At 52.5% G+C, this 11,007-nt stretch overlaps 1 protein-coding gene across 3 annotated transcripts in view; it reads right to left on the reverse strand.

The window, feature by feature from the left end:
* The window catches only part of LOC103603718 (tubulin-specific chaperone D), a 152,714-nt gene that overhangs the window by 18,533 nt on the left and 123,174 nt on the right, over positions 1–11,007 (reverse strand). For all 3 annotated transcript variants that reach the window (XM_008588290.1, XM_008588291.1, XM_008588292.1), the window contains 5 exons: positions 10,806–10,887; positions 8,232–8,350; positions 6,669–6,760; positions 5,758–5,898; positions 616–699 (listed from right to left, as the gene is read on the reverse strand). In XM_008588290.1, coding sequence (XP_008586512.1) covers positions 616–699; positions 5,758–5,898; positions 6,669–6,760; positions 8,232–8,350; positions 10,806–10,887 — 518 coding nt within the window. The remainder of the gene's footprint in view (positions 1–615; positions 700–5,757; positions 5,899–6,668; positions 6,761–8,231; positions 8,351–10,805; positions 10,888–11,007) is intronic.

Genomic DNA, 11,007 nt, shown 5'->3' on the forward strand with positions numbered 1-11,007 from the left:
CCAGGGAGCCAGGCCTCAACAGGACCGCACCATCCCCCTTTGTCTTCCAGAAACCCCCACCCACCGCAGGTACCTAATAAGTGTGTGGAGAGCGTATGCTGCTGAGGTCCTGGCATGGACGCAGCAACAGCACATGGGATTGCAGGCTGGGTGGTGAGAGGGGAAGGACAGAAAGAAATGAAGGAGTGGGACAGCATGGGGAAGAGGGAGGCCAGGAATCTCCAGAGACCAGAGGCCTCAGCAATGTGGTGGCAGAGACCTGGGGCAGGGGCGGTTCCCAAAGGCAGCCTCAGGTCCAGGGAACCAACCAAGTGGCAGGTGGGCCAGGACCTGGCAGGAACATACCCTCAGGTACAGGGACCTGATGCTGAGAAGCTGCCCCTGCCACAGCCTCACCCCAGAAGCTGGCCGTTATCAAACAGGCCAGAGCCCCAGGGGAAGCAGGGGTGGGGGGAGGTGGGCAGTGTTGCCCATGCAGTGCTGGGCAAAGGGAAATGAACGGCTCATCGGGGCAGAGGGTGCATGCCCTGCCATGCAAGCCCCACTGGGCATGCGGACAGTCCATCCCAGCTTCCCCAGGCCCTGCGAGCATGCGGCTGCCTTCATGGCACTCACATGTGGGCTTCGATCAGCTCAGGCTGGCTCCGCCCCAGCAAGAGTGTCAGGTCCATCAGACTGGTCATGGCGGCCTCACGGACCCTGTGGGGATGAGATGCAGAGGCCACTCAGGATGGGATTCCCAGCTCCGGTTTCCCCAACCACGCTGACCTGGCCCAGCAGGTGTGATACAACTGACACACATGGATCCCACGTGGGGCTCTTCTCTGAGGGACTTGTTCACTGCTGGGGAGAAAAGTCACGAGACCTCCTGAGGCACCCTCTGTGCTGTGAGAACACCCTCAGAGAGACCCATCAGCCACATGCAGGCTGGGCTCTGAGACGTCCTAAACACAGGGTGAGTTTCAGAAATCATGAAAGTCTCACTGCAGTGGAAAATGTCAGCGAAACCCTAGACAGGCGGAGGCCAGCCTTTTCATCGAAAACTGTGTCATCTTCTCACATTATGTCAAACGGGAGGATTCACATATAACAACTGAAGACAGATTGGACAAGCCCCAGCAAAACCCCCTCACAAACGTACACACAAAAAGAGAAAATAGCAATTTTCCCACGAACCTTTAAAATACGAGATGTACCACTCTACAAAGATTCCTGCCTGCAGAAAAAGGGCTTTCTGGTTGTCACTGATGCAGTGGACTTATGTGTTCACTGCGGAGCTGCTGCCTGAGCCCTTGCCAGACGTCAGGATGTCTCTCTGCTCCATCAGTTTCTCAACATTAGTTCACATTAAAGACAAAGCTTACAAAATCTGAACAATGGAGCCAAGACTTGCTGACCTAACTCCATAGCAAAAGTGGCATTTTAACTTCAGTCCACAGGTGCGCTCAGCTCCACCCAGGTCAGGAGAAGAGAGGGACACAAGCACCGCCCAGCCTCGAGGGTGGGGTCCCTGCTTCGCCAAGGGCTGGCAGACGCTAAAGAGCCAGGACAGATGCGCCACCTGTGGAGGGCAGAGCTCAGCCACTTAGTGCCTGGGAGGCTCCGTGTGGACAGGAGCGTGGAGCCCGTGCTGGGTTCCACCCTGGCAGGTGGACTGGAGGTGCTGAGGAGCCCACCAGCGTTAGCACAACCTAGGCTTAAACAAGGCATCACAGGGTCACTGGGTGCCAATGCAGCTGCTGCTTAGTGCCAGGCACTGGGCCAGCCCTTCCTGTCCACACAACATGATGGTTTGAAGGCACCTGGGAACAAGCAAGGCCAGAAGGACTTGGGGGCCTGCCCCAGAGAGCAGCGCCGACTTCTGCAAGCTTCCTCCAAGGACACTCTCCAGTCCTGCCAGCATACGCCAGCACTCACTGGGCTGCCAGGGCAGACACAGAGCAGGGGGGTCAGCAAAGTGTGCAGGGGACACGGGGAGGTGGTCTGCAAAGTATGCAGGGGACACAGTATGGGGAGATCCGCTCACCTCCCTCAAGCCATTCGCCAGCCCTGGGCTGAGCAAGCACAGTGTGAGGTTCCAAGCAGCCCAGCAGACACCAGCTGCTGGGACAGGACATGTCTTCTGGAGCACGTGTGCAGGAGAAGGAAGCTGGGGTCTGGGCTCTAGAAGGCTCCTCTGTTAAGGTCCTGTAGGTAAAGGCCATGCTCCAGAATGTGGACATGCCCTAAAAGTCAAGAGCTGCGCCCTGGGAGCTCAGGCACATGAAGTGAACCAGTTATGACGCTGACCCACCAGGTAAAACCCCAGTCTGCAACAGAAGATTCAACACCACCCAAAGCCTCTACAGTTCTGAACTCACAATTTATGGGATTTAGTTAAAACTCATGAAGAAGGGCCGGCCCGGTGGCGCACTCGGTAGAGTGTGGCGCTTGGGAGTGCGGCGGTGCTCCCACCGAGGGTTCGGATCCCATATAGAGACAGGTCCGCTCACTGGTTGAGCGCGGTACGGGCGCGACACCGAGGGTTGCAATCCCGTTACCGGTCACGAAAAAAGACAAAAAGGAAAAAAAAAAAAAACTCATGAAGAATAGTTTTAAAAAGAACAAATACTGAAATAATGAGAGCAAAGAAAACAATAGAAACAGACCCTGGATGGCACAGACACTGCAGTGAAGGCTCAGAGCCTTTGTTTTTTTGTTCTGTTTCTTTTTATTATTTATATATTTATTTTTGGTGGCTGGCCGGTACAGGTATGTGAACCCTTGACCTGGCGTCACAACACCAGGCTCTAGCCAACCAACTAACAGGCCAGCTCCCAAGAAGCATAGTCTTTAAAATGACCATGAGGAATATGTTGAAGAAAAAAAGGAAAAAGGAAAAAAGTAAATGAGAAAGATGGGGAATTTCTACACAGAACTGGTATCTCTGAAAAATGACCAGAAACTGTCAAATTCAAAAATATAACATCTGAAATTAAGAATTCACTGGAGGGGAATTCTGCACCAATGCGGAGTTGCAGGTGTCTGGAGGAAGACCTCCTGCAAGTGACAAAAAAGCACAGAACACTCCAAGGACCCCAGAGGGAGTAACACCAGCACCGGCCCATCATCCTCTCTTTTCTAATTTGCTCTAAGGACAGCCACCGTAGCCACCCAAATACCAATGAAAACCCACCATCCTTTTGGCTTGACTGTAAGGAGGAGCCTGGGAGTGAAGGGAAACCCCTGGGTCTGTGCAGAAACACTACCCTAGGTCTACCACATAAGCCAGAGCCAATGACAGGTGGCTGGACAGGGTGGGGGTGGCCGCCCACAGTGGGCAAGGCATCGTTCATGCTTCTATGCTCAAACCAGGTCCGTTGCCGGCTACAAAGCCAGCAGCAATCTCTCAAAGGGTGAAACAGAAGCCAGAGTCTCCACAACATAATACTCACAATATCCAGGACTCACTTCAAAATTACACGACAAGAACCCGGAAAAAAGTGACCCATTTTCAAGGAATAAGACAACCAAGCCCAAGATATCCCTGGCAAGGCAAGGCTGACAGTCAGCCAGGGATGACAAGAGGTCTTGGTTGGGGTCTGACACAGACCATGAAAGCAAGAGTCACTGAAGGAGCCAGCTCCTTGTGGCCCTTGTGCCAGGTGACACTAAACTAAAGGCCAGACGGCAGCCCAATGGTGGGTGCCTGTTGGACACCGCAGCTGTCCCGGGGGAGGAGCAAGGCAGGAAGCCCCAGTTCCATCAGGGCAGGAAACCCATAAGACACTGTCAGAATGGCTTCCCTGAAGACAGGGCAGCTGGTGGGAAATAGCCAAGGGCCCCTCACGATCCCCTCGTGTGCTCACAGTCTAGAGGATCAGGGTCCTGATGATGGGAAACAGCCAAGGGCCCCTCACGATCCCCTCGTGTGCTCACAGTCTAGAGGATCAGGGTCCTGATGAGACTGTCAGCTGCGCAGGTTAAGCCCTGCCTGTGTCTGTGCCAATAGCTGCAAGGTGGTTAGGGCCCCATGGCAGGGCCGACCTTGGGCAACTCCACCTCGGGGTGAACAGACGGACCCAACAGCAGCTGTGGGCACCGCGCCAGAGACGAGACGCAAGGAAGACAGGAAACTCAGCCAACAGGAAACGGAGAAAAGACCCATCTATAACTCCTATGAATGACAAACAAGGCATGAATTAAAAGCTTTACTGGATGACCGTAATAGCCAAACAGAGGTAAAGGAAACAGTCAGTGAACGTAAACATACGTTAACAAAATTCATGCAGCTGAAGAAGAGAAATAAAACAAACAGATCTTCAGGACCTGTGGGACAACATGAGAGGGTCGACTGCACAGTGACTGGACACCCAGAGTAGAGAGAAGAGAGAGAAGGGGGCAGGAAAAACATGTAAAGAAGTAATGGCCAAACTTCCCAACACGGGATAACGTGCTCAGTCCTTTTTCTGTTAAGCTTTGGTTACCGTAAAGCTAACTTCTCTCTATCCTCATAACGACATCAAACTCTCTCCTCCGCACCTCACCCGTGGCTGGCCCACAGCGAGCCGCCCCCTCGTCACGGCCCGCGCAGGTCGCAGGTCGCAGGTCTCCTGAGACAGAGAGAGAACTGATAAACTCAGAAGAGCTGCTGCACCTCTCAGCTCATCCAAAACAAGGGCGACTTATTCTGTTACTTACAGTAAACAGAAAAGTGTTTTTGAAATCTTTAAAGTAAAACAATTGCCCGTATAAGAATAAGGAAGGAAACGCAGTTGACCCTTGAACAATGTGGCGTTACAGGGCCCACCCCTCACAGTCGAAAATCCACGTAAACCTTTCTACGCCCCCACACATACCACTTTACCTACTACTTAAAAACACGTCCCATGCTTTCCTCAGGTCACAACTTGCCACACTGTGTGCCCTGCGCCCCACAGGGGAGGATTTGCTCAACTACTAACAGCCCCCTGGGGGGCAAGCTGCCTGCCTGTTTGGTGAGGTACGTCACGCACTCATGACAAACCTAACCAAAACTTTCCCAGTCTATTTATTGAATAAGTGGACGCATGCAGTTCATACACCTGTGCTGTTCAATGGTCAACTGTGTGAGCGAGTCTGTGAACACAGCAGCTCAGCAGGATCTACCAGACCTTTGTAATTAACCATTTAGGACTTCCTCAGAGTAAACCATCAACTTCGAGGAGTTCTTCCCAATACTGTGAAATCTACGCATTTTAAGTCTTGTTGCCAATCAGGAGCCAAGAGTGTGATTTGTAGCTGCATTCCCAGATAACGTCTACCCAAGGCAAGGTTTCTCCAGAGTAGCAGTTTCTTCCTGAGATACTGGAATGAGTCCATTCTCAGAACTGATCTGGGACCCTTCTTCCTTCTACACATTCTCGTTGGGAGCTTTGTGAGAGATAAACTTTATTATGTTTAAACTGGAGAGCACCCAGCTAGGGCTCAGACATGAAAGTCACAATATTTGTATTGTACAAAGTCAATTTCTTCTTCAGTAAAGAGGAGAACACAGACTAGAGAGCGTGAACAGAGAAGCCATCTGCCGGGCATCCTAAGTCCTGAGATAAAGGGAGGCCCAGGTAAAACCCCACTGCAGGAAGGGCCATGGCTGGGGGAACATGCCCCTGCAGAGGTGACACCCGTGATCCTGAGCATCGCGGGTGAGGCCAGAGAGCAATGGCACGAAGCCCACCCCCGTAACCTCGGGGCCCTCGCGAGACACAACACAGCTGCAGCACCAACACCAGCCCTTACCAGGCTCCCACGTCCCCTCTGCTGTCCATGGTGTAGTCGTCCATGCAGCCCAGCAGCACCGCATAAATCTGGGCAACATTCTCTCTGCACACGGCTTCATCTGGGGCTCCTTCTGCTTTCACACCAACTGTCTGGCAAATCCTGAAATTAAAAACATGTTAAATAATAACCACGTCTGTGAGTTGTCCTTCATGTCACTGTGGACTGCTCCTGTGAGGACACGCTCAGGGCAGACCAGGAACCTCAAAGGCAGGTTTGGAATCCAGGGCTCCTTCCGCACAAGCATAGCGTGATCGACGCACGCTGACGCAGAAGCAGGAGAGGGGCGCGTGTGGGCTCCACAGAGCTGGTCCTCCGCGCTGCGTTGAGGGAAGAGAGGAGGGCTTGGCCTCGCACATGCTCGTGTCATGTGTGCAGAGATCACTCCACACACAATGGAATGATCGACGCACGCTGACGCAGAAGCAGGAGAGGGGCGCGTGTGGGCTCCACAGAGCTGGTCCTCCGCGCTGCGTTGAGGGAAGAGAGGGGAGGGCTTGGCCTCGCACATGCTCGTGTCATGTGTGCAGAGATCACTCCACACACAATGGATGGACGTGCTTCCCTTGTGCCAACCTCGAGCTGAAGCACACCCCCAGTCCTTGCAGTGGTGCACTGTTCCTACAATCACACTACGGGCTTTATATTCATTGTTAATATGACAACATGAAACTGTTAATGAGCCCCCGTGAGTTGGAAATGCTCACTGACAATCCTCTGAAAAGAAGAAACTAAAAAACAGAAAATAACGAAGTTTGCCTCTAAGTAGATTAGACAATCTGCTTTGTGACTAGGCTTCTAACACAAGCCCATGAATGTTCCCATCAGCATTTTAGAGGGCTGTGACTTTGGGAGGAGCCACCAAGACGCACCTGGCAATTGCCTTCAAGCCGTCCCTCCTGGCCTCGGCAAAGCTCACATCCTTGGGAGAAGTCTGGGTAACTGCTCTTAAACCTGCTAGAACCTGAAAAGCAATGAAGAGTCACCAAAAGAACCGTCAACTATAAAACAAATGCACTTTCCACGCAGGTGGAGACGTGGCCCCACTGCCACGAATGCAGCACCTCAGCACTGGCAGCTTCTGGGCAGGACACATGGGGAGGGGCCGCCTCCAACCCCCACCACGGAGCCCCCACCCCAGGCTGTCACTGGATCCTCTCTCCCATGTGTCCTATTGCTGAGGCCTGGGACACTAGACAAGAAGCTTGGACCTGTTACTTATTAACAGTTCAGTTCTAAACCTGTTTCATGTTTACCCTCGAGTCAAGTGGACAAACCCCAATACAAGAGCTTTAGACAGTGTGGTGGCTGCAAGGCCGGTATGCCCGTCTCCCTGGTGGCGAGGCCCCCAGCACGCTGACGGCAGTTCATCTGGAGCTGTGATCTGGGGGTGCGGGACCAGATCAACAGAGGAATGGGAGGTTAGAGAGCAGGGACAGCTGGCAGGTGGGTCAGCAGAACCGTGATGTTTACTTGGAAGAAGAGAAGTACAAGAGTTTGCAGGACACAGACTGGTGAGGGCAGGAGGATATCGGGTCTCCAGGTCCGACTGGACGTGCCAAAGCAGAGGGCCACAGGCATCCCTTGGACCCTCCCAAGGAGCCCAAGACCGACGTCAGGGTGAGGGAGGTGAGTGGATGCAATCACCCCTGAGGAACCAGCCGAGGACGAGGGACTCAGGCACTGCCTTTCAGGATGAGCCCGAGGCAAGTTGGCAAGAGGCACAGCCAGTGAGGTAGGATGGGAGGGCAGGGAGGGTCCCAGGAAACAGGACTAGCCCTGTTCTTGACGAGGCCGAGAAGCCCCTGCCTGTCAACCTACGGCTTTCAACGAGAGACTGTGGCAGAGGACACACCTCCCAGCCTTTTGCAATTACAGACAGGGGGGCTAGTCCAAGTGCCTGGGAAGCCTGGAGTGTCCCCAAGCGACCCCATCCCTGGCAGGCTCTGCAGACAGCAGCACCACAGGCAGCGCACAAACAGGGCAGGCAGGCGCTCCTGTCCCGGTGGAGCTCTGCTCAGCTCCTCTTCAAGCCCAGGCCTACACAGTATTCAAAGAGGAGAGAGCAGGCGGAGACCCCAAGAGGGGCCACCGCAGATGAGACGTGCACATGGACAGCTGCCTTGGGCAAAGGGGACCAGGGGCGGCCTCTGTGGTCAGACAAGGCCAGAGGTGCTGTGCTAGACACTGCATGTCACATGTGGAGGCAAACATGTTTCCACTGGGGCAGAGGCTGCCTCTACAGCCACAATCACACATGAGTGGGTTGACCAGGTTGGCCACCTGCCACGTGCCTGCATGCTTCCTGCCCTCCTCACACCACGAACACCGCATGGACTCACGGCCTGACCCACCTCCCTCCCCTCATCACATGACCGCCATACGCTGGCCCACGCACCCCTCCGTGCCCCTCTTCCGGCTCGGATCAGCCTCACCTGCTGAAGCCTGCCTTTCAGCAGGAAGCCCGGGAGGGAACCCAAGGCCGACGAGAAGCCACAGCGAGTCATCTCCTCTGGGCTCTGGAGCTCGGCGAGATACTGCTGGATCAGTTCCTCTACAAGAAGTATGAACATGTGGAGAATGACCTCCGTGTCCCACCATTTTCCCACTCTGCACACACTCAGACATGTGAGCAGAACAATGCTAAATAAAACGAGGAGCCACGTTAGGCTTCCAGAGCAGACACACTCTCAAAGTGCGAGTAACTTTTACATGTTGGTTTTAAGGTTTTCATCAGCAATTTTAACTACATGGCATGGTCTCATTCTTAGGAAAATGAACTCAAGAGGGTTATGAGAATGGCATACATTAATAACTCATTTTTATTCACTAAGAACATAAGTGCTATTGTGGAAATGATGCCTTCCTCCTAAATGGGAGTATTTCATCAGACTCAGGGTAAATGCAGCTCCAGGCTGCACAGAGGGCTTGGGGACGCCGTGGTGAGAACACAGCTTGGTGTGGCAACCCGCACCACAAAACGCCCTCACTGAGGTCGGCCTGGGGGCAGAGGCAGCAGCTCATTGGGCAGAAAGGGGCAGAGAGCAGTAAAGCCGGCTGAGAGCACAGGGGTGGACACACGGCAACTCATCCAGAGGAAAAGCAGGTGGGCAGTGACAGGAACGGTGACAGGAATAGAAGTTGTGAGGGAGAAAAAGAAACTAAGGTGCACTAAAGGTTTAGGGTAGAATCAGGTGAAGAATCGTAAGGAGGAAACTGAGTGACTGGTCTGCTCTTTAAAACACGGCTCAGGGAGGTGTGGGGAGGCCAGACACCTTGAACAGGTCCCCCTGCTGTAACCCAAAGAGGTTCTTGTCACTGCTGTTTTAATTCTAGCAAAGCAGACCCCTGTAATGCACACACATGAAAACCCTGTATCTTTATGTGCTAGGGTAGAAAAAACACACCAGAAATTCGATTCATGCACACACTAAAGTGAACTCTCTCCAGCAGCAGCTGACCAGCGCGGCCCACCATCTCTACAAGCTACGTGAGTTTCAGTTTCAGCACGTCCGAGGTTACTTCGGAACACCACTTCTCATGTTTACAGTGACATGATATGGTGCTTTCTTCTTAGACAAAAAGTAAAACATGGCATCATTATTCCAATTTGTAAAAACGGACTAAACACAAAACAATGTTACTGTCTCTACATAAAACGTTGCCTGTGGTAAAGGGACATTGCACCACATTGCTAATTTAGAAAGTCTGTCAGAAGATCAACTTGCAGAATACTTTCTTCTAAAGCCACAGAACGCAGACTTAGACTTCTGCACACACAATCTTCATGCACTTATAATAATTCATGCTGTTTCTGTAAGTCTGCACACACGTGCACTCGGCACCAGAACCCCATGCGTGGGTGAGAGGTGCACTTTCAGCTGCTTCATCTCAGTGAATTGAATTAAACTACATTCTGAACCACACAAAATAATGATAATTTAGAACAATGTTTCCTATATTTTTGGTGTGATTATAACACATGTTCTATAACATGACAAAGGGATTCTACAGCCCAACATAATACACAAATGTGATGTTTTAATATAAGAGGTGACACTCATGAACTAGGTTCTACAGACACACACCAGCGCCGCATCGGCACAGATGGTTCAGGAAAACCCAGCAAAATGTGTTCACACGTGAAGAACACGCACCAGAAAAATGCTGTCATGGTGCACATGAAAATCCTAAAAACACATTTTTACCATGCAGTGTAGAAACTAACGAAGTGACCACTCACACAAAGACTCAAGGAGAAAGCACAAAGTCAGGGACATAAGAAGTGTGAGGAAAAGGTCAGCACAGCACATAGGGAGGAGCCACGGAGCACAGGCCACAGAGGCAGAGCCACCAGAAGCACGGGATGTGGAGCGGACAAAACAAAAAGGAGAAGAAGAGGCTTAGATAAGAAGTGTGAGGAAAAGGTCAGCACAGCACATAGGGAGGAGCCACGGAGCACAGGCCACAGAGCAGAGCCACCAGAAGCACGGGATGTGGAGCGGACAAAACAAAAAGGAGAAGAAGAGGCTTACAGAACTGGAAAGACAGCACAAGAAGACAGAAGGAGCTCCAACAAATGCAGAATGAGAATCCCGAAGAACAGAACTGGGAGAAAGGTTATTTAAACACGCAATTTAAGAAAACACTGCTGCAGGAAGAGCTGATTCTACGGACGGGACAGTAGCTCTGCAACATGGCACAGGCCACACTGAGCCTGTCTCCATGAAGCTACTGGTTCAGAGGAGAAGGAAAAAACCCTGAGCAGCTGGGCAAAACCCACGGACCGAGAACAAAACGTCAACCTGAAGCCCTGGGGGCACCAGGAGGCGGCTCCTATACAGCCCGATCCTCCCCTGCAGCCCCAGCCCACCATCAGTTGGGGCCTGTCGCCAACCCCAGAGACCAGCACCCACAGCACTGCTCCCTGCTGGGCTCAGGCACCACACGCAGCCTCCTGCTAGGAGCCCGGGAGCCTTCAAGGAAAGAGCCCACCAGGGCTCACTCACCTTGGATTGCAGGGTCTGCCTGTCCTGGCTCCATCATGTAGTACTCGCTGCAGAGAGCAGCCAGGGCTGAGACGGCCGTGTCCTACAACAAAGGCAGGAGCATGAGTGTCCAAGGCTCGGCGAAGCCTTTTGGCCGCAGTAGCAATGTGCCATTCTTTTTTTTTTTTTTTTTTTTTTTTTTTTTTTCGTGTCCGGCAACGGT

The sequence above is a fragment of the Galeopterus variegatus genome, unplaced genomic scaffold (assembly GCF_000696425.1).
Source record: "Galeopterus variegatus unplaced genomic scaffold, G_variegatus-3.0.2 Scaffold4762, whole genome shotgun sequence".
Classification (NCBI taxonomy): domain Eukaryota; kingdom Metazoa; phylum Chordata; class Mammalia; order Dermoptera; family Cynocephalidae; genus Galeopterus; species Galeopterus variegatus.